Source organism: Schistocerca gregaria, chromosome 5 (assembly GCF_023897955.1).
Source record: "Schistocerca gregaria isolate iqSchGreg1 chromosome 5, iqSchGreg1.2, whole genome shotgun sequence".
NCBI classification, from domain to species: Eukaryota; Metazoa; Arthropoda; class Insecta; order Orthoptera; family Acrididae; genus Schistocerca; species Schistocerca gregaria.
In genome coordinates, this window is record NC_064924.1 from 197,630,258 (window position 1) to 197,654,509 (window position 24,252).

Sequence of the window (24,252 nt, forward strand, 5' to 3'; positions counted from 1 at the left end):
ATGACAGAATGGTTATTTCATATGTGCAAGTCCAGTGTAGCATCACCATTATATGCAGCAGTATTTTATGATGGCTTAGTAAGTTTGCACCATACAAAATATTTCAAAGAAAACACAGTTTGGATGAAAATTGTTAATCTTCGATCGCCAAGGAATTTTATTTAGTGAACATACAAGTTGTGTAGCTCATAACATTATTGTAACAAAGCTTGTTTGGCAATTAAAAACAATTATGCTAACAATGCATCATTCTTATTATATGATTTTGAAACAAATCATTATTTGGCTTATCTTATGAAGATATATGACTAGAAACTATTAACAGCCACAGATACCCTTCTAATTCAACCTGCAGTAGTATTTGCAGATATGTTATCTTAGCACCACAATTGGAACTAAGTCTGTAATTCAGTACTGCTAAAGAACAAAGAAACACTTTCAGGACATTCATATACGTCAACACTTCAACTGTGAAATGGGCGCATTAGGATGTTGACAGAAAATGCACAAGTAGACTGTTCAGGTATTTGCCCTTTCATGTACATTAGCAGTTCTTTGTCCAACTGTGAGTCAAAGCCACAGTAAAGTACAGCTCAACTTGTGTCAGACTGATGTCTCATTGTTTTCATCAGGTGAAACAGGGAGAGAAGATGGGCGGATCTCTTTCTCATTAACACAAAGAACTTCATCTGTTAGCTTCCTGTCAGACCTTAGTTTTGTTTCCAGCAAGTTCCTGTATTTATCTTGATTTCTCTTCAAAGGAGTCCTGCTGGGGCTAGATTTACGACTATTAGGATATGATTTCAGCATCTTAGCCCTGCAAGAGAGAAGCGAAAATTTAAAATTCGCAAATTCACACCGAGTTCATTTTCATAGAAATAAAACTTTTTTGCTCTTTCTTGGTTCCACAGACACTTGCTACCAATCAGTTAAAAATCTGGGGCACGTAAAATAAAATATCACTATGTTACTTAAATGACCCAAATTATGTCCACTATATCATCATTACATAAACATAGAACTCTAACAGCAGTTAGAATATTTATTAACACATCTCAAATGAATACTTACGCATCTATTAGTTTCAAGAGTAACTTTGAATACATTTGATATTCTTCATCTCCAAATTCACTCGGATCATGTCTTGCATGTTCATACAGGTCACAGAATTGATGAACAAGTTTTGGTCCCAGTCCATTCAAAGGCACTGCCAGTGCCGAAAGTAGAAAAGCACGGAGGTTCTCGGGTGGATGCCGCACCAAACAGTTATCTTGCCTAGTTATTTCTTGTTCTGGCAGAGATTTTGAAAAAAAAAAATTTGTTTTTAGTCAGTATTTAATGTAGCAAATAAGAAAAGATGTTTAATATTTTATTTGCTGTTGGTGATAATTTAAAAACTGGATAAGAGATGTCTTCACTACAGAAGACTGCATTACAATCATCCTTTTTTTAATGTTGACAAAGAAAGTGGTTGCACACTTGCACCCCACTAATTAAATTCTTTAGTATTGTTTGCAAAAAATTCCTATATAACAATGTGACTACTGATCATATTTTATACCTCATTATTGGGAATGAATGAGGCAAGATGAAAATTTATGAGTCTTCCACTGAAAACCCATTTTTGGATAAATAACTGATATGTTTACAATGTAGTTCTCTTTTAGGTTTACGCTCTTGTTCAGTATTTGACAAGAGTAAATTTCATTGCTGGAGTGCAATCTGGTAGGTCTGCAAGAAACCTATACACAGTGATGAACAAAAACATTATGACAACCTGTTTAATAGCTTGTGTCTTTGGAATGACATATATAAGGTATCCGACAGTTTGTTGGTAGCTTTTTGGAGGTATGTGGCATTAGACGTCTATGCACAGATCACGTAATTCACAAAAATAATGGGACTCTGATTTGCATACATGGTGATGGCATCCAATAGTAACCCAGATGGCCCATACATCAAACTTTTGGAGCTCGATTATCAATGAATCTGTGGAAATAAGATTGTCTGACAACGAGACTCTCATCAATCGAGATAGCGGTTATCAGCTGAACTCTGCTTGGAATCCTGTTATAGAGAAACTTAGTAGTCGACTTAGTTATCTGCATAAAGATGGAATTCGACCTGACACCGATATGCCAGGCTTTCACAGTGGAGGGCGCGAGGCGCACCGCAGAGAGCCGTTATGAACGTGCATGCTGAGCAGCGCATGCGCAATGTCACCTCAGAAGGCTATAAATAGCGGAGCTCAGTGTGTACTTGCCAGTACTACTACAGTGGCATTCACCTGAAGATGGCAAGAAGACTCTGCGCCGAAATATCGTGGCAGGAAGTTATTGATATCCGGCAGTTCTCCCGTGTTTCTATGTAACAATCAGTACGCCGGGAAAGCTTTAAACATCACAACCCAGATGGTTTCCATAGGGTTCACATCTGGCAAATTTGGTCACTCAGACATCAATACGAGTTCACTATAATGCTCCTTAAACTACTGTAGCACAGTTCTGGTTCCAAGACACAGGGAAGACATCACACATGAAGGGATGCAGGTGTTTCGCAGCTATCAGTGTGTCTGGACAACCACACGTCCCATGCAAGTACAGGAGGATCTCTTTCTTAGCATAATACTGGTCCCTGCAGCCTGCATCCATGGTGCACTGCATGTTTCTAGCCGCCCTTCACCTAAATAATGGCATTTGTGGAGATCACCATAAACCTAGTGTAGTAAAAATATGATTCACCTGAAGAGTCGATATGTTTCCATTGATTGACGGCCGAATCCAAATAGTCCCCGTGCCCCCTGCAATTGTAACTGATGATGTCATGCAGTCAACATGTGAACACTCAAGAGTGGTCTGCTGCTGAGCAGATGGGTTCGATGACGGTTTGGATGTACCGTGCACTATTCAGTGTCCCCTCGACGATCACCAGAGGTGTACGGCCAGTGTAGGAGATCGCTCCCCACACCATGATGCCGGGTGTTGGCCCTGTGTGCCTCGGTCGTATGCAGTCCTGATTGTGGCGCTCACCTGCACGGCGCCAAACACGCATACGACCATCATTGGCACCAAGGCAGAGGCGACTCTCATCGCTGAAGACGACACGTCTCCATTCGTCCCTCCATTCACGCCTGTCGCGACACCACTGGAGGCGGGCTGCACGATGTTGGGGCGTGAGCGGAAGACGGCCTAAGGGTGTGCGGGACCGTAGCCCAGCTTCATGGAGACGGTTGCGAATGGTCCTCGCCGATACCCCAGGAGCAACAGTGTCCCTAATTTGCTGGGAAGTGGCGGTGCGGTCCCCTACGGCACTGCGTAGGATCCTACGGTCTTGGCGTGCATCCGTGCGTCGCTGTGGTCCGGTCCCAGGTCAACGGGCACGTGCACCTTCCGCCGACCACTGGCGACAACATCGATGTACTGTGGAGACCTCACGCCCCTCGTGTTGAGCAATTCGGCGGTACGTCCACCCGGCCTCCCGCATGCCCACTATACGCCCTCGCTCAAAGTCCGTCAACTGCACATACGGTTCACGTCCACGCTGTCGCGGCATGCTACCAGTGTTAAAGACTGCGATGGAGCTCCGTATGCCACGGCAAACTGGCTGACACTGACGGCGGCGGTACACAAATGCTGCGCAGCTAGCGCCATTCGACGGCCAACACCGCGGTTCCTGGTGTGTCCGCTGTGCCGTGCGTGTGATCATTGCTTGTACAGCCCTCTCGCAGTGTCCGGAGCAAGTATGGTGGGTCTGACACACCGGTGTCAATGTGTTCTTTTTTCCATTTCCAGAAGTGTATGAATGGGGTGCTCTGAAACACTTGTGCTTGCACCAGCATTGTGCTCTTTTGGCAGAGATGCCACACATCACCATTTAACCTACTTTACAGAGCAGACAAGCCTCCAAATTCCAAGTCCTGTGAAGAGTCGTGACTGTCTCATTTAGCACTTGTAGTTTCACTGTTCTAATCTCATCCGTAGGTGACAGCAGCACATGAACATTCGACCAGCTTCGCCATTTTCGAGATACTCGTCCACAGGCTCTGCATAATAATAATCTGCCCTTTGTCAAAGTCACTTATCTCAATGGGTTTCCCCATTTGCAGCCCACATCTTCACTCAGGTGATTTCCCATCCATGTCTGTTCCACTTACAAACTTTTGTTATCGAGTCACATGCCTGCTATGCTGCCTGACGGCATCCAATGTCGCAGAGGACAGTGGTCATGTTTTGGCTTATCAGTGTATAGTTCCCATTAAACTCAAAATGTTGTTTAACAGCATTTCTCTCTAAGTGTGGGAATAAGTCAAAGTCAGAGCTGCCAATATGAATACTGTGACTGTTACAACAGTTCATACTTCAAATCAATAAGCTTTCCTTGTACCAAAACACTTGTGGCCAAGTGCATTGTACCAATTTTGTTATTTCTCAATCCGTCTCTCTTTTTTTCATCCTTTGTGTACTATTTTCATTTCACTGTTTTAACCTTTGCAAGGTAATCAAGGAAGGAGGAGGATGACAACAGTATGCAAAAAATAGGACTGTAATCCGAAACCAAACTCTAAAAGCTACAACAACTTAAAATACAGCTAGTCAGTCAGTCCATAGAAAGTTCTCTTTGGGGGGGGATACACTGTTTGAATTTAATGTTACAACACCACGAAAATTATGTTCACAATTGGTGACTGCTGGCAGTTGTTGATCCCACTTTCACACTGATGACAGTAACAGTTTATCAAGACATTGCCTCCTCTGGATACCAACAGTGCTAAGGACCTAACCTCACCCACAATTTTTCAATCTGTTACAGAATCTGCCATGGTGGCACAGAGCAACAGCAAGTAGTCAGCGTGTAGTAGAAGTCTACAGTCTCACTCGCATGTTACAATTAATTGACAACTGGTTTTGGATTAAAAGCATCCATTATCAAGTTTCAAATAGTGATCAAGCTACCAAAACGTATCAGATTTTGCAAAACTATTTGACAAAGTGGTAGCTTAATCATTTTTTGAAATTTGGTTATGGCTGCTTGCCCTCTGAAACTGGTCCTCAATAAAATGTAATGTGCAAATGAGACTAATCTGTAATGCTCAATAGCTATTCTCAACTCAATGAGTTTGATCTAAGTAGCACATATCTCACTCAATTTCTTCCCAGATGTGCTCCAATTGCACTGAAATCAGATGACACAGAAGCCCACATATGCACTTATGTCCTTAGGAGTGTTCCGCAATTCTAACAGTACGACAGCAATGGGGTGGAGCGTTCTCTTGGTGTTAGGCACAGTCATATGTAGGAGGCTACAAGTGAACAGTTGGGTGCACTTGGTCAGACGGCATGTTGTTTAACAGTTTCCCGTAGAGAAGTAATGGCAGATTTATTGGAAACCCTGTTAAAATCAACCAAATAAGAATTTCTGCATCGTCTCCCTGAAAAGTACTCTGGTATGCAGTCATACCCTGTCTTTGGCATGTAGCAATGTATTCTGACTCACCAGTCCAGGTGACCTATATCATGACTCTCTCCGAACCCAGTGCAAGTCTGGGTCAGGTGATAGAGGATGTAGGTTCACTTTGTAAAGACTTCACAAAGGAAGACACCATGGTAATAGTGGGTGGGGCGGGCAACAGCACAGATAGGAAACGAAATTATTCAATTGAGAGTGACCTAGTAAAGATAGCTTCAGCAACGAGACATACTGGTGTTGGGCTTTGTGTTCTGAGTCGCTCTGACCGGCCTCATTTAAACTCTTCTGTTAGGAGAGTTAATTTAGAAGTGGAACAGCTGCTTGGATCGGGCATGGGGTCTCATATCAATGTGGTTCCTGTTTACTATCAACAGGTGGGACTATACTAAACATGTCCTTCACCTCAACAGGGAAGGGAAGGGAAAACTGTCTGGGTTAATAGCAAACAACTTAAGGGGGGGAGGGGGAGGGGGCACTGTCACAAGTGGTAAAGTACCAGTGGTTACAAGTGACAGATCAGCAGTTTTTTTAGGGTAGGAAGGGCAGAAACAAAAGTTGTTCAGAGACAGGCTGAAAATGACATTCACATTGATAAAACTGGCAGACAGAAAGCAAATTTTAACATACACAATTCACGCAGACAGCCTCCGATTGAAATTCAAGATACTCAAAAATTGGCAGGAAAATTAGGTTCATCCAGTTGTAATTCAGCCAGCACACAAAATCAGCTGTCATTATTGCATCAGAATATCCGAGGACTATGGGGTAAGCTTAATTAGTTGCTTATTTGTGTTGAAGAATTAGAGTTGAGCGAACCAGTTGATATAATCTACCTCTCTGAACATCATGTCACCACTGGTATAGATGTGTTAAATGTTACAGGATTCAAGTTAGTTTCTTATTTCTGTAGAGGAAATATGGTGAAAGGAGGAGTAGCCACATTTGTCAGAAACTGTTTTGATTTCAAGGATCTTGATATTAATAAATTTTGCTCAGAGCAGCACTTAGAAGCTTGTGCAACAGACATAGTATTTCATAATAAGTCCTTTATAATAGAAGGTATATGCAGATCCCCTTCAGGAAATTTTAACTTCTTCATAAAAATTCTGGAAGCTTTGCTGTCCCACCTCATATTAAAAAACAAGGAAATAGTGGTTGCTGGTGATTTTAACGTGGATTTATTGAAAAGCTCTGTCAGTGAACAATTATTGCAGTCAGTAACACTATCGTTCAATTTAGTTCCTAGTGTGAACTTTGCTATGAGGACATGTAAATGCTCTGAGACTGCTATTCATAATATCTTTGTAGACAAATCTAGGGTAAAAAGACATATTACAAAACCAATAGCAAATGGGCTATCTGATCCTGACATGCAGCATCTTGTGTTAAATGTTGAAACTTGTCAGGATAAAAAAAATCTATTAAATCTGAGTACAGGAGGGTAATAAATAAGTCAAAAATTGAGAAATTCACGAAATTGCTCAAAGACATGAACTGGATAGTAGTTTACAATACATCTGACTCAGTTGGAAAATACAAAGCATTCATTAATAAAGTTGCCTCAACTTTTGAGAATCGTTTTCCCCTAAAGGTAACTCAACTCACACACAAGTGAAAAAATAAACCGTGGATTACACAAGGAATAAAGATATCATGTGGGACAAAGAGGAGACACTATCTACTATCTAGGAACAGCTCTGAGATTAGAATTGTAATGCATTAAAAAGAAGACTGCAAAATACTGAAGCAAGTAAACCAGAAATCGAAGCAGCTTTATTGTGAGAAAAAGATAATTACATCAGGTAACAAAATAAAAACTCTATCGGATATTGTGAAGACAGAGACAGGTGGGGCCAAAAAGGAAAAGGAACAGATAGCTCTAAAAATAAATGAAAATTTGGTAACAAGTACAGTTAGTGTTGCCAACCTCTTAAACAACTGCTTTATTTCTGTTACTGACAGCTTGGGGTTATCAGGTTCGGTGACCAATGCAATGCAGTGTCTGAGGCCAGTCTTTAAAAATAACTTCACTAAAATGGAAATGTCACAGCTCCCAAAAAAGTAGCATCCATCACAAAATCCTTAAAATCTAATTATTCCAGTGGGTATGTAACATACCAACAAAGTTAATCAAAGAGTGCTCATGCAAGTAAAGTTCTATCTTAAATTATTTGTGGTATCAATCTCATTTGTCAGCAGAACATTTCCAGACTGGCTAAAATATGCTGAAGTTAAGCTTCTTTAGAAGGAGGAGGATAAAGAGATACCATCAAGCTATTGACCAATTTCACTTTTGCCGGCTTTCTCAAAAATATTTGAAAAGATTGTGTTCAAGTGTCTCCTTAAGCAACTGACTGCAAATGATATATTGTCCAAGTCACAGTTTGGATTTCTGAAGGGTTCGGATATAGAGAAAGCTATATACACTTACAGTGAGAATGCACTTAATTCATTAGATAATAAATTACAGGCTACTGGCATTTTCTGTGACCTGTCAAAAGCCTTTGACTGTGTGAACCACAGCATTCTCCTAAGTAAGTTAGAGTATTATGGTGTCACCGGCAATGGTGTGAAATGGTTTAAAAGTTAACTAACAGGAAACAAAGGGTGTCATTGCAAAGTACCTGTGCAGTCAGTCATCATCTGATTGGGAATTAACCACATGTGCTGTTCCCCAAGGTCCCATTTTGGGTCAATTGCTTTTTCTTGTGTATATTAATGACCTCTCATCTGTCACATTGCCAGATGCTAAGTTTCTTTTGTTTGCAGATGGTACAAACATTGTAATAAGTAGCAAGTCAAGTATGGATTTAGAAATAGCTGCTAATCAAATTTTCACTGACATTAATAAGTGGTTTAAAGCTAATTCTTTGTCATTAAACTTTGAGAAGACCCACTATATTCAGTTCAGAACCTGTAAGAGATTTCCTTCCAGCATGAGTATAATGTATGAAGACTTGCAGATTGAAGAGGTTGACAGTGTTAAATTTCTGGGATTACAACTCGATAATAAATTCAGTTGGGCAGGGCATAACACATAAGTTTGTATTTGCCGTGAGAATGATATCAGATGTAGGAGATACAAATATTTAAAAAAAAAAAAAAAGCTTGCTTACTTCAATTACTTTCATTCTATTATGTCGTATGGGATCATATTCCGGGGCACCTCATAAAACTGAACAAAAGTTTTTAGGGTGCAAAAGCATGTGATACGAATCATTTGTGGTGTAAATTCAAGAACATCTTTTAGAAACCTGTTCAAGGAACTTTGTATTCTAACCACTGCTTCTCAGTATATATATTCCTTCATGAGATTTGGAAATACAGAAGCATCTGATCTCGCCCATCTGCTTTGACCCATGACATCACAAATATGGCAGAAACGACCTTAAACCACGATTCTAATGTTGCGCATATAAAGTCGTTGCGTACACATTATGAGGATGAAAATACATCGAAAAACAAACACACACGTTCCACAAAAAGCCTAATGACACTAACGGGACAAGCGCGGGAAATGGGAGGGTTTTTGGCTGGGGACAAACTAAATATAAACAAATTTAGACACCCACCCCCATACAAAACCACGCAAAATGACGAAAAAAACCAACATCACAAAACTCCCCAAATACCACTAAACACCATATCATCTGGAATCGGACACTTCCCTTGACCTATATAGCTCAACAGCAGCTGCTGATCCCATAAATTGGGATCAAACACTTCCCTTGACCTATATAGCTCAAAAACATCTCCCAATACCAATACCAAAATTCACAGCCACACATTTCAATAAAACACTTCCCTAGATCCCAACACACAACACATACACTAAAAACGAAAAAATAAAAACTTACCACAAACTAGGTTGGCCACCCCCCCCCCCCCACACACACACACACACACACACACACACACACACACACACACACACACACACACACACACACAAACGAAAAAATACTCAACCAAAAGAAAGACCCGACCCACCCACACCTCAACCCCCCCCCCTCCCAACCAACCCAACCTCCCCCTCACCCCAAAATAAAAAAAAAAACCATAAACAAAAATCAAATGGAACATAAAAAAAATCTCAATCACACAACACAACTCAACAAAAACTTCAACAAAATAGAGCCTCCATAACACAAACCAACACACTCTCCCCCTCCCCCCCTCACAAACATTCTAACATGAAATAAACCACCCACCCCACCCAGAGTCGCAGCCATCTACCCAAACCACCCTAACCAACCACATTCGACCTATACATTTTACTAACAGCCCTTAAATAAACGAAAAACACAGTAGCCCTCGGGGACACTCTTCTGCCAACAATACTCATCTAAATGAGACTGAAGGTTGGAAGAGCACCTCTTCCCCCACCCAAGAAGACTTAGCAGTCCCACATCCACTCTATTGTATTTGCACAAGCCCCCGTCTCATAATTTTTTAACTCTAAGCTATGGTTAACTACTGAATGATTGAAACCCCTCTCACCCAACCCCCTATATGAAGAAAATGCATCTGAAACTACTGTGGACCCCTGTTCTACGTACTCTTCAATTAACCCCGCTAATTCTGCCTTAGACCTCCCTTCCACAACCCTAAAAACACATTCAGAACACCCACCCCTGGAACAACAGCCCCCCACACCCAGAGACCAACCACAGACTTACCCCTCCCATACTTCCTTTTCCCGAACTGCGACTCATCTACCTACATAACAACCCCATGCCCCCCCCCCCCCCCCCCCCCAGCTTACCCCTGTACTTAATGAACTTGGAACACACTTCACGCCAAAAAGAAAACCAATCCAGCACACTCCTCTCACTCAAACCAGTCTCATGCGCACAAAAACTGTGTGGGGATCTATAACAAAAATAATACGTCACCAGCACAATCCCATGCATGACCAACCTAGACTTCTCAAACCAGGAACCACGCCATACGGAATGCCAAATGTCATCTTTTCGACAGCGGTACATATAACTGTCCCTGGTCTGAGACGCGGGAACTTTAGCCAACTTCATTTCTTTGCCACGAATAGAGCACTTGACGACCTCGGCAATTAAACTGAACAGCTGCAAAAACTTTATCAGTTCCAAAGCCGTGTTCCCCATCACATTCCTCAGACACGCACTATTAGTTTTACCCGTCATATCCATTCCTGAATAAAAACAGCCGATTAATTTTACTAAAATTACCACACGACATACAGCGAACAAAACTAAATTAACCTTCACACAAAACCACAAAATCGTTAAATCACTGAAACGAATTCCACTACAAACACAGCCAACACTCTAACAATTCTGGATAATGAGCAAGAGCAAACTGAGCCCATTACACCACACAAATGAAAGCCCTGAACATACCACCAGAGGGCACAACAAACCACAACACGACAACATTTACAAACACGCCACACTCACAAACCAAACTGTGCACCGTCATGACGTCACACACCACAACACAGGTCAAAGCCAACACGTGGTATCGGACACTTCTGTTGACCCTGAAATTTGCTGCAAGTAATACATGTCTATTTCCAACCAATAGCTCAGTACACAGTATCAATACTAGGAATAAGAAGAATCTACATAAAGGCCTAAAATCACTTACCTTGGTCCAAAAAAGGGTCCAATATTCAATAATTTTTAATAAATTACCAGAAACCATTAAAAACTAGGTTTCAGATAAAGCATGGTTTAAACAGAGTTTGAAAGACTTTTTGATAGGTGACTCCTACTACATAGATGAATATCTTAACAGAGACTTAAGTCAGCTTAAGTAAAAATATCTGTTAGATTTCAGTTTTGACAACACTTGGTCACAACAGTCTAGATTAGGTATTTTGTGTATGATAAATTTATTAATAGTGGACAACAGTGTTTCATTCTGACAGTGTGTTAATTCTGTAAATATTAGCTGTCCCAGTTTACTGCATTGTATTAACTTATTTTCAACTATCTCCTGACAAATGATCAAGGTAGTAAGTATTATATTCAAATGTTTTATGTTATATTTTCTGACATGTTCTGCACCCAAAGAATCATCTCATTTTTTGGGTCTATGGAATGAAAACTGAATCTAATCTAATCAATGTTGGTTTTCCTGGGCTAGTACTGATCCGCACACCCTATGGTGTTGGAGAGCAGACATAGACACAGAGAGCAAGTGGCTTCTGTAACTCAAAGTAGAGATGTAGGTGGTGAATGGCAGTTCTAATCACCAGTTGTTAGATGTTGAAATAAGGAGTGATGTGCTGTACTGCACTGTGACCCATCTACAATGTATCTGCCATCATCATTCACAATAGATAATGGCAACACTTATCGTTACTTTATGTATGTGGCAGATTTTCTCACATAAAGACACTCATATTACAGCCTTGTCACTATGGAACATAAAAAGGGTAGTGCCTGCATTAGTTTGGTGAGGGACAGTTCCTCATGTCAGGCTGACAAGACACAACCATGACCAAACCTACTATTGCAAGGAAAAGTCTAGTGACATCCCAGTCAATGACACATTCAAGTCTGTCTCTCTCTCTCTCTCTCAGCAGGGCTAAAAGTGCACTCTGATTCCACTGAGCTTCAAAATTTGATATAAGAATGGAATCAAAGAAGGTAAGGGTCACTAAAAGTTTTGAGGTAATAGTGCAAATTCTTCCTTGTGCACAAAAATTACCTCCATGTTGTCTCAAAGTACTTTCATTGAAGTTGTATGCTCTGGTGCATCCTCTCAAACAATGGAAACTTATTAAGCATCTACATCCAATTCTGTAGATTCAAAGTTATGTCTGCCAATTATATCTTTCACCTTTGGGGAAAGAGGAGGGATAAACCACTTTAGCAAGTTCTGCCTATGTTGGAACTACTGCATTAACATTGTGGGAAAAACATCATGCAAAGCTCTGCCTTTGGCTGCTTCTGCAGATACTGCCAAAATTGAAATGAAGATGTACATGATCATAATTAGCTTTCATTACAACCTTTGCTTCATGTGAAACAGGGCTGACTTGCATAAATGGAACTGCAAGTCAGTCTTGACTACATTCCTTGCTCCCTTCATTTCTATTCGGCAAGTGTCAGCTCCAAAGACCCACAACGCTACTTCTTTTCAAACTGATCAAGTCACGTTTCATCACCAGTTATAATTTTTAAGGATCTTTCAATATTGAGCCATCTGCTCTTGAGGTAGTAATGTGGTATTCACCAACCACAAACTTCTCTCACATCAAGAACCTGGACTCTCTCTACAAATGACCCACTACCTTCTGTCTCAAACACAAACTTACTGTTTTGGTACAAGCAGGGGTTATATTTTCAACATACTAAAAAAAATTATTATTTTTCCCTTACAGCTGCTGTTGTTGTTCACCAGAATCAAACTTTATCTTAAGCAACTAATTTTAAGCCAATCAAAGGATAACATGGAAACAAAAGAATTTTAAATGCCAAATAAAAAGATATTCTTGAATTTTTAAGCCCATGCTGGTCTACACCACTTGCAATAATGACACAGCTTATTGTTAAAACTTGTGGAAATAGATTACACCAAATGCTTCTATTTTGTGTCTTCCTTGAAAATGTAATGAAAGATGTGATTCTTACACACTTATCTGCATTGTACAAAACAAAGACTTATTGAAATATACCATATTTGCCACTCTTTTTTGCTGAACAAGTTTAAGATATTTTTGGTTAGTGAAAAAACTATATGACTCATACTTACAGAGCAGAAATTCTCAGAATCAATGACAATTTATGTAGACAAACATACTTGCATAATTTGGCATTGTGTCATTTAAAAGAGAAATATTTCATCAAGATCTAACTGTGAAATTGGGCTTAATTTCATGGCTCTCTTATTTTACACATTCTTTTTTGGTACCTACCTAGTAATCTCACATCATCTACTGCCTTCAGTCTAAAATAGTGTGGTGGGAGCTCAGTTCCGGGCTGAAGGATATATTGCGGATCATCATCTGTCATAAGTTTTGGCTCATATACGATACGAGGAATAACATCAATCATTCTTTCAAGTTCTCTTCTTAAGGACTGAAAGGAAATTCAAATGATCATGTTTATTCACAATGGAGCATATTTCTGCAGTTACTTTAAAAAAATAAACTCCCCAATAAACAAGAAACATTGAAGTTTATGACAAGATGCTAAAATCTACTGAAGTGAATAGAGTTATAGATGATATTGTAAAGACGAATTGAGTCACACATAAAATGGTAAATGCAATGTTCTGCCAAACAGCACACTAGAAATGTCACTGTCAAGGTACAATATGTATATTCCCAAGCGGCTTGAACAAGAGAATCATACATATGTTTGTCCCTCACTAAGTTCCCAAGTTTGCTTCTACATACATACTGCAGGGAATTGGAAGGAATGAAAACAATAGTAATTGGTACAGCATTGAAGTTTTTGGTGTTATCATTTTTAAAATTTGAGAAAAATGATAATGGGCACACAACCTTTCAAGCCTAAGAGGTTTACAGGATCACAGCAGTGAGTGAAATATGGTCTGCAGGTGAGTGTGATTTTTAATATTAGTTATTTGAGATTTCATGAACAAGGTTACTGTCAAAATGCTTAGATTCTAAGAAAGCTTAAAATTGACTTGATTTGGTGGAATCTGTATTAACAACCCGTAAGAAACAAGGCATTGAGACAACTTATGTTAGTATGCTGAAGAACATATACATCAGTGCTACAGTTTCCATTAGATTTCAATGACTGAACACAAGCCAGAGCACTGTAATAACTTTGGGCAAGCTATTGAGGCAGACTCTGTTAAGATAATCCCAAGAGGATGCAGGACAGAATATATATTTGGCTTTACAATAGAAAACAAGGTTCCATGCAAAAGGTATTGTGATCTCTTTGATAAAAACCCCTCTTCAAAGAAACAACTGAGCCTGAGAGAGATTTACTAGGAGCACTAAGTGACCAAAGGCACCATACCTGGATGGAGACTGTTGAGGGCATGGGCATGACACACACTACTAGGAAAGTGTGGGGACTTGTTAAAAAAAAACTATGAAATGACCCCACGATAAGACCTCCACACACAAATGTAACAACTAACCAAACAGCTGACCAGATTTTATTAAACAATAAAGCTGACCGAAAAAAATAAAGCAGCTATCTAACCTGAAAGTAAACAAAACAAAGAAAGGTAACATATAGGGTGCAGATTTTCCAATGAAAGAACTTAAAGATGCCATAAGCAATTTGAAAATGCTGCTGACATCATGAATGAAATAATTTAAAATCGGCCAAAAAACCAAAAAGTGGTTAGTCAGCCTTTTACCAATTGCTACTGGTGGATCATGAAAATTCCAAAATTGATTAATTGAGAGGGTTTATGGGACCGAACAGTGAGGTCATCAGTCACACGATTCTGAAGTTACCCACACAAGAAAGAGGGTCTGCTAAAAGTGGATTGATCCAGACAAGGGTATCAAATTATAAAATAATGAAGTTAAAACACACATACTAAAAAGCATAAAAGGTGAGACCAAATCTAAAAACTGGAAAAGAAGGGCAGTGTTTCTATGGGTGAGTGGCCATGAGGTCCCAGACCAAGAAGACATGCAGAGAGGTCCCAACCAAAACCACCCTACCCCTGCTCAAAGAGTAAAGCAAAACCTTGTATCTGGAAATAAAAACCACTTTCATGTAGGAAACTGAGGACCAGTTCAACCATTTGTAAATTGTCTGCTAATATTGAAATTAAGAAATCGGGAAGACTATACTTAGCACGAAGGGCCAAAAGAAGGGGACATTCCACCAATATGTGGGATACTGTCAGTCTGGCTCCAAACGACATTGTAGGGGTGGTTCGTTACACAGGAGGAAACAATGGGTGAGCCTGGTATCACCAATACATAGAAAGCATAAAATAGTGGACTCCTTGTGAGAGGTGCAGAAGGAAGAGTGCCAAACTGCAGTAGACTCCTTGATTGTGCGGAGTTTATTGCCATTAGCAGTAGCCCACCACATTTCATTCCACTTTTAGGCAAAGAAAGATTTGACGTGGATCCGCTTATACGTAGTTGCAATCATGAAACGGAATGGGAGGTAAGTATCTGCTTCTCTAGCCAAAGGGCCAGCCATTTCATTCCCTGGGATGCCCACATGACTTTGGACCCAGGGAAAGACAACTGAGCATACAGCATGGCCAAGGGCAGAGAGAGAGTCATCAATAGCAGAGACCAAAGGGAGACAAGCGTAGCAACGGTCAATAGACTGTAGGCTGCTCATTGTCTGAACAAATTAAAACACTGAACACACTACTTGATCCAGGCAATAAGCCAGTAGGAGATGTGAAAGTGTATCCCACCGTATCGACTGTCTTAGAACCACCAGTGTAGAAGATGGTGGCACCCTGGAACTCTGCAAGATTGGCACGTACAAGATGCCGGAAAACCATAGGGACGACAGAGACCTTATGACCGTGGAATAGGTCAGTCCTAATCCATGGTCTAGGCACCATACAGAGGAGGGGGGGGGGGGGGGGGGTGTTATGGGAGGAAATACACGTGGTGTGATCCAGTGAGTGAAAAATGGAGACCCTGAGAGAGGAAGTGAGACACAATTCAACCGGCAATCCCACCCATGGACAGTTTGTCAGGAAGGAGACATATCTCGTTTGCAAAAAGGACAGCATACACGGGACGGTCAGGGAATTTGCAAATGACAAGAAACCAGGAGTTGGCTCTGTTGTATTTGTAGAGGGGAATCCCCGTATCTGTTATGCGACTGTCAACAAGACTAATGTAAAAGGCACCAACAGCCAGACGCACTCCGCAATGGTGAACAGGGTCAAGTAGTTGCAAAGTGGAAGGAGTCGCTGAGCCATAAAATTGACTACCATAATATAATCTGAACAAGACTACAGCACAGTGAAGATGGAGAATAGTGGTAAGATGTGAACCCTGAGATATGTGAGGTAGGAGGTGGAGAGCATTAAGCTTCTGCATGCACGTAGTCCTCAGGTGGTGAAAATGGGGCAGCCATGTCAGCTTTTTATCAGAACTAAGGCCCAAGAAAGGAGCTTGTACTACAACATCGAGGAACTGGTTGCCTAAATAAAGATCTGGATCTGGGTGTATGGTGGGTCGATGACAAAAATGCATAACCTGTATTTTGGAGGGAGAAAACGAAGCCCATTGGATGGCACCTTTGAGCCAGTGCTCAACAGATGCTACTGAGTGGGAGCTGCACCAGATGGAAAAATCGTCGGTGTAAAATTACGGCGAACAGAGGTTACAAGCCCACTGATAGCTATGAGGAAGAATGTGACAGCACTGAACCCTGTGGGATACTGTTCTCCTGAATCTGAAGGGCACTAAGTGCCATCTCAAACCCGGGGAAATAAAAATTCGCAAATAAAAATTTGCAGATAAAAATCTGAAGAAGCACATGGAAGCCCCAGTCATGGAGGGTAATTGAAATGTGATGGTGCCAAGCCATGTATTATGCCTTATGTAGGTCAAAGAAGACTGCGACAAGGTGCTGGTGGTTAGTAAAAGTCTGTCAGATGGCTGTTTCCAACCTGAGTAAATGGTCAGTTGGAGATAATTCTGTCCAGAAGCCACAGTGATACAGGGAGATTCGAGTACCCAACATTATCTGAACTAACCACCCTCTCGAGCAGTTTACAAAGCACGTCTATCAGGCTTATAAGGCGGTTGCTGTCGAGAGACATTGTGTTCTTTCCAGGCTTCACAGTGAGGACAACTATACTGTCACGCCATTGTAACACAAAAGCATCTGTGAGCCAAAAGCGGTCGAAGACCCTGAGGAAAGAAGCTTGAAGAATATTGGCAAGGACACCATGCACGACCACATCAATGGAATTCGAGAGGGAAGTGTCAAAGTGCACAGTAGACATATATAACGGCCAACTGGCCCTGCAGAATACACAATGTGAGGGCCTAACTGCCTGGCGACAACAGGGGAGTGATAGAATTACTGGAAAGTGATCACTGTCACAAAGGTCATCATGGGATGAACAATGTAGGGAAACCACAAGAGCAGGGAAGATCGTGAGATCAATAGCACTAATGGTGCCATTAGTGGCACTGAAGTGGCTTGGGGAACACATATTGAGGTCCATAATAAGTTGGTCAATTAGGAGACCCCTACCTGTTGAAGTGGCACTCCCCCACAGTGAGTGGTGGGCACTTACGTCCCCAAGGAATAGAAACCAGTGTGGGAGTTGCTGGATTAAGGTAAAGAGTTCAATGTAAGGAAGAAGCCTATGTGGTGGGAGGTAGACATTGCAAACAGTGACTGCCAGAGTCATTTGGATTCTAACCACTGTTGCTTCCAGATTTGTACATAGGGGGATCCAATCACTAATGACATCGCAGTCAACCAAAGTGCAGACTCCGCAAGATGCTCCCCCGAGGCCGGCATGGTTCTGACAGAACACCCAATAACCATGAAATGTTGGAGAATGGTCATCACGGATGTGCATTTCTTGAAGAGCAAGATAGAAAGCAGTATAGGAGGAGACATGACATTTTTATTTCTGGTAAGTGATGATAGTATCCGTTGCAATACCACTGGATAATTGTGTGGCAAGAGTCCAGGTTAGACATAAAGAAGCTGAGAGGAGGTCATGTCACTTGGTCAGTGGTCGTCACCGACAAGGATGGGTTGACATCCATAAATAAGATGTCAGGCTCAAGTTGTGAGGGAGAAGATGGCATCTACGTGGCGTCACAGGGGCCTTGTCTTGGGACTTATGATGTTTCTTATTCTTCTCCTTCCCTTTCAGTGATGGAAAAGGGCAGGGCACAGAGGGAGTACAGGTGTCTGCAAGGTCTGCAAACACAAGAGAGCAGGTGATCTTGGGGCACACAAATAGTGCATCTTGTGGTCAAAAGAGCCTGAGAGACACCAGGGACAGGGGTCCCAGGGTGAGACCGATCACCACAGATGCCAAAGAAGGGGGGGGGGGGGGGCGACATTTCTTCAGCCATGGAGGGAAGTGACTCCCAGGTGGGAGATCATGGGAACTGCAGGAGGGGGGGAGGGAAAAGGGGGATATGGCTGGGGTAAGAAATAGCTAGCAGGGGGAACGGCTGTAACAGAGGCAAATTTTGAAGATACTGACACTGGATGGAGTCTCTCATACTTTTCGCGAGCCTCAGCATAAGACAGGCAATCCAGGGACTTGTAGTCTTGGAACTTCTTTTCTCTCCTGTAAGTTGGGCAATCCGGCAAGTGAGGGGAGTGGTGGTCATGACAATTGACATACACAAGTGGTGGAACTAGGGGCTTCCTCCATGGAGAGGGTGTCCACAGTCAACACACAGAGAGGCTGCTGTACAGCAGGAAGACATATGCCCACAACACAAGCACTGAAAGCACCTCCTGGGTGGTGGGATGTAGGCTTCAGATCAGATCTCTAGCACATAACCTTGACCTTGTCTGGGAGGGTACTCCCCTCAAAATCCAGAATGAAGGCATCAGTATCAGTGTGATTGTCTTTGTGACCCTTCTGCATATATCAAACTATATGAACACCACATCACTCCAGATTAGCCCGGAGTTTCTCATCAGTTTGCAGGATAAGGTCCCTATGAAAAATCACTCCTGGACCATATTCAGAATTTGGTGAGGAGTAATAGACACTGTGGCATTGTCAAGATGATCACAAACACAAAGAGCTGCAGATTAGGTGGCAGAAGAAACTTTGATCAACAGGGAGCATACTAGCGGACTCCACCAAACTTGTCCTCGATATTAAAAAACAATGGCTTTGTGGTGGTGAACGGGTTCCCGTCCCTCCTAGTACAGACTGAGAGTCTGGCCCTCCTCCCACGGTGTAGCCAGGGAAGAGATGGCTGCCGGGTCATCTGAAGTGGCTTCACCATTCGAAGAAACGGCTGTGTGAGAACAGCTCTATTTTTGCAGCTTGATATGCTTCATGCGCCAAGCATCCACCCTGATACCACTCACTCTGGTCAGGGGCTCTCCCCATGGGTGCCACCCAGCCACAGCGAGGGCCACCTAGCATGGTGGCCGTTGCTGGCATTTCCGATGCTCCATGAAGACAAGCAACCACATCTTGGGATACATGAGGAGGGAAAAGCTCAGGTATCAGTAGTGTGATCCCTGTATTATCGGGAACTTCAGCCGGTACGTAACAGCCCCACCACACAGACTGGCTACAGGTGTTCATGACCTATCAGGATGGAATGGGGCTACAGCGGGGAAGAGAGAGGGGAAGAAAGGGGGGAGAGGAATCCACATCACTGATGGATGCTAGGGAGGGAGTTCTTCCCCAAATGGTTCTCACTAAAAACAGAAAATTGATAAGTGTATGTCAAATCTCCAGTGGGGACCTACACACCAAAAAGGATGAAAGAATAGGAAGAAGGAACAAAATTGCAAGCAATACAGGGAATAAATTAAAACACCAAGAGAGGGAAAGGAGGGGGCAGAGGTGAAGGAGCGAGGGTAGGGAGGGAGGGCAGGGTGAAAGAAATGCAACCAGGGAAGGAAGAATTGGCTACAATAGCTCAGGGCCCTGTGTGCACCACACACTAATTCCCAAAAGAACTGTGAGCCCCTGCTGTGTTCGCTGAAACTTTTTGAAAGGTTAATAATGAACAGAATAGGTTTCCACCTGGAAAAATCCTACACAGGTCAGACTCTCACCTAATTCAAGTTGTCGAAAACAGTTTACAGCGTGGGGATTTGACATAGCTGCACCATATGACACTGTAAACTTGAAAACTCTCATTTCTAAAATCGGATGACAATTACAGAAATTCTTAATTCACTACTATTTAATAGAAGATTCTTCGGTGAAGCCCAGCAAAAGAGAATCGGATGGAGAAATAAGAACAGGATGAGACAAGGTTGTGTGCTGTCCCCACTGTGTTTAACATATATAGTAACGACCATCTGTTGCCGAAAAGCTCAAATCTTTTATTTATGCTGGTGATAGAACAACTGTAAATTTTAAAATTTTAACAACAGAACAATTGCATACCAAGCAAAATCTTTTAATGAGACAAACAGCCTGAGTGAAGACCTCACAACACTCATCAACCGCTACAGATGTAATAATCTAAAACCAAACCCCAGTAGAACACAAGTGTGTCTTTCTCACCATAACAATTGGGAGTCATCCATCCTATCTGGGCAACACCCTTGAAGGAACCTTAACATATAAGAAATGTACTGAGAAAACAAAAGCTAAAATACAAGCACATAAAAACTTAATGGCATACTGAATAAACTGACATCTGAAAAGTGGGGCACCAACACAAACATACTCTGCACTCACCACCTGGTTTTCGGTTGTCAAGTAGGGATGCCCAGTCTGGGAAAGATCTCATCACTAAAAAAACCAATGCAGTTATAAACAATAGGTGCAAGAAGATAACCACTAGAGTGGACCATTTATATTCGTTATCAGGTATTGTCCCATCAAATGTCAGAAGATTATTGAGGTTGAAAGAAACAAACAGATGAATGACAAGTGTCAACTGCTACGCAGCCATCAACTCATGTCCAAAAGGCTTAAATCTACAGGAAGTTCCATATTTTGTACTCAGTACAACCAACTGAAACTTCTATAAAGTCACTCTGGCAAGAAGAATACCCAGGAGTCCCTATCACAGAGAATGTTTACCTCAGGGCTCCCACCTAGATTGGTGACACTGGAAAACCTCTAACAACTACGTAAAGGCATGGGGCAATCAAAACAACTTATGAAAAGGTGCGGCTACATAGACCATGACAAGTGTGATTGTTGTTAAATGCCTGTTAATGGATGCACCCAGAGAGTGTACTCAAGAGGAATTCATGAATTATATTGAGACAGCTGCAGCTTACACCAAATTCTGAATGAGCAAAGTAATTTAGGTCTACATATTATATTTCTGATTATGTATTTCGGATTTTCCACTGTATTTTACTAATATGTTTTTATATAAACATGCCTATTTTGCATTTTAAATTATGCAGGCCTATTTGGCCTTTTTTAGTTGCTATATATTTTGTGATGTAGCTTGTACATGAATAAATAAAAAATTATATTTCAAAAGGATAGGGGAATTCAAGACAGAAGTGTCACACAACATTTCATATTACCAAACCCTAAAGCAAGTTTCAGATATCTAAATTGAGAAAAGGAAGAATACAAGTTAACAACACCTACAGCAGGTAAACTTCAATAACCAATAGAAGCAACAAATTTAAAAGAAAGCAAGATAATCCTAACATTAAGAGCAAAGTAATGCACAACCACCTTGTGGTAAAGAAAATTGTATAAACTAATTATGAATTCATACAACTAGCTGATATGGGCAGCTGGAGAAAATGATTGGCTGGGCATGATAACACAAACAAAAACACCTAAATTGGCTTGGAATTATTGTGCAAGGCTAAACTTGTGGTGCATGTGTGACAGGAAGTTTATAATCTGAGTATAACCAGCTCTGAATTTTGGCAGGCAGATGTGGACACTTAACGAGAAAAACCATAAAAGACATTTCGAAAGGAATTAATGGGATGAGGGGAGGGGGGGGGGGATCAGAGCATAGAGTGGATTCTGAGAGACAGTTAAAAACTGAAAAGGTATGGGTAGGCCAAGTTGCCAGGCTAATTAATCAAGGAAGTCCTTTTCTGGATTACTAAAGGTAATAAAAGATGCAACAAAACCTAATAGACAGTGGGTATATGACATCATAAAATGCAAAGAAGCAATGTGTATCACATAAATGAAAGACTAACACATGGAAATGCAAAGAGACATCTATCGAGCAAATGGGTATCACATAGACATCATCACAGCAGCCAGTCACATTATATCACTGGTTAAAGACAATTCAACTAGTATCCAATATTCCCCTTGACCTGATTTATGTACAACTTCACTATAGGGTATAGGCTAGCTTAAGGAATTCATGCATCTGACATTGTAGCTAATGAAGTCTTGCCAAAAATGCAATTCTAAGCAGCTATAATAGAAATTAATAGGCCTAAATTCATAACTGTTGATATTTCCTGAATCATTGCTTCGAAATATGTTTGATAACATATGAATCACAACTGATTGATTATCTTTACACTCTTCCATGTAAAAAACACTGTAAATAAAGACCTTGAATGAAAATATTGTGTGTGACAGGTATAACATGTTATCCAGTGTCCACATATTTATTGCTATCCAGTACCACACAAGAGGAGTAAAAAAGGCTGCAATGACAACTAACCTTTTTCGCTCCATGGCCTATGGGTACATGTGGGCCCCTTCTTGAACGCAAGGCGAATCTCATGATTTGTCTTTTGGCAAATATGAACAGTAATACAAAGGCCAGAACTCCACATCCTATAATGATTACGACGGTGACAGCAGATAATTCTTGTGTCATATTGACTACTTACACGTCGATATCCTAATAGCTGTCAAAGGTAAATACTATCTAGAATTATATACTATGTGTTGGCTACACATTCTCACGAAACAGCAACCATCGCGCACTTTATTACTGCGAATTACCCCGAAGAAATTGTGGGCTGTGGTCTCAAAAACCTCACGCAATGCTTTTTCGACATTTTCGGCAGTGCATCAGTAATTAAGACAACTGAACGCTAGCTGCCACTAAATATACTATTATTTTGCTCGCGTTCAGAGCTTGTACTGTGCATGTCTTCTGCTTTCAAAATAACGTTCCCAACAACATGATAACACTTCGGAGATACAGCACCACACTTCGACCTATGGTCGAAGCAAGGCGTCTAGAATTTAAAATCCTGGGTTGAAAGATAAACATCACAAGAATGACGTGACATTTAAGGGCCCGGCAGCTTTCAATATGTACTGACAGTTCTAGTTTTTCAAGCCATCAATATACCGAAGCGCCCTCACACCATCAATAATACCATCACAAACTGTCAGTTGGCAACACGATTTCACGAGAGTAAGATGGTGAATGCCCAGAAGAAAGCGTGTGCTGCAATTATATTAGCGATTGCTTGCAAGCACCAGAAAACAATGAAAAAGGGGAAATGTGTCCGAGATTGGTTGAAAGAGGAGCAACTGGTCACATGTTAATTTAATGGCTGAAATCAGAATCACGGATCCAAAAGAATTTATATATTACTTTCCGATGAGTTCTACATCGTATGACAAGTTATTAGTGTTGATACAAGACAAAATAAAAAAGCAAAATGCTTTAATGAGAGACGTAATCGCATTCGACAGGAGATGAGGAGTAACTTAGAGATATATGACGACAGATAGATCATTCTAATGCTCGAAGGTTAGTTCTTAATATCAGCAAGTACAATTAGTAAAATTCTATGGAAACCTATAGAGCAATTATATCTGCCTCACAAGGGCCTGTTACGGAAATTAACGTCAAGCTTTTTGCGGTTTCCGTAATTTAACTTCAAGCTTTTTACAGTTTCTGATAATTTGGTGAAACTGACACGCATTCCCCAGCGATCTTATTACTCACTGAAGATATATGGCGTATTTTTCGAAATGGGAGCGTTTTTCAAAACTGCTATGTAACACAACAACCTGTACTATATTTTTCATATTAACGAATTAAGCAATGTTATAGAGAATCCTCCGTTAACCATCCTAATGTAGCATGTACAATGATTACCCTTGCATAATCCTATTAAAATTCTTTTGAGTTAAAAATACCTTAAAAACTGAATCTAAGGTATGAGATACACAACGGCGAATTGAAAAAAAAAATAAACAATGCACACTAACACCACA

At 41.1% G+C, this 24,252-nt stretch overlaps 2 protein-coding genes across 6 annotated transcripts in view; one reads left to right on the plus strand and one right to left on the minus strand.

Annotated features, from left to right (window-relative positions):
* Nucleotides 1-249, plus strand: part of LOC126271912 (focadhesin) — a 273,808-nt gene extending 273,559 nt beyond the window's left edge. For 4 of the 5 annotated variants that reach the window (XM_049974302.1, XM_049974305.1, XM_049974303.1 and 1 more), the window contains exon 19: nt 1-249. In XM_049974302.1, the coding sequence (XP_049830259.1) occupies nt 1-165 (165 nt within the window). In that variant the 3' untranslated portion in view covers nt 166-249. The other variant, XR_007549156.1, reaches the window with a different exon arrangement.
* Nucleotides 140-23,981, minus strand: LOC126271914 (protein C1orf43 homolog). The gene is made up of 4 exons (XM_049974306.1): nt 22,733-23,981; nt 13,370-13,532; nt 1,072-1,291; nt 140-817 (listed from the first exon to the last, which is right to left on the minus strand). Exons 1-4 carry the CDS (start codon nt 22,889-22,891, stop codon nt 604-606), a joined length of 756 nt encoding a protein of 251 aa, XP_049830263.1. The 5' UTR covers nt 22,892-23,981; the 3' UTR covers nt 140-603.
* Between the last annotated feature and the right edge of the window lie 271 nt (nt 23,982-24,252).

Coding starts and splice junctions, on each gene's coding strand:
- LOC126271914 (XM_049974306.1), bottom strand. CDS start 22,891: ATGACACAAGAATTATCTGCTGTCACCGTCGTAATCATTATAGGATGT. Junction 13,533..22,732: donor TAGGCCATGGAGCGAAAAAG/GTTAGTTGTCAT, acceptor ATTTCCTTTCAG/TCCTTAAGAAGAGAACTTGA. Junction 818..1,071: donor CTCTTGAAACTAATAGATGC/GTAAGTATTCAT, acceptor TCTCTCTTGCAG/GGCTAAGATGCTGAAATCAT.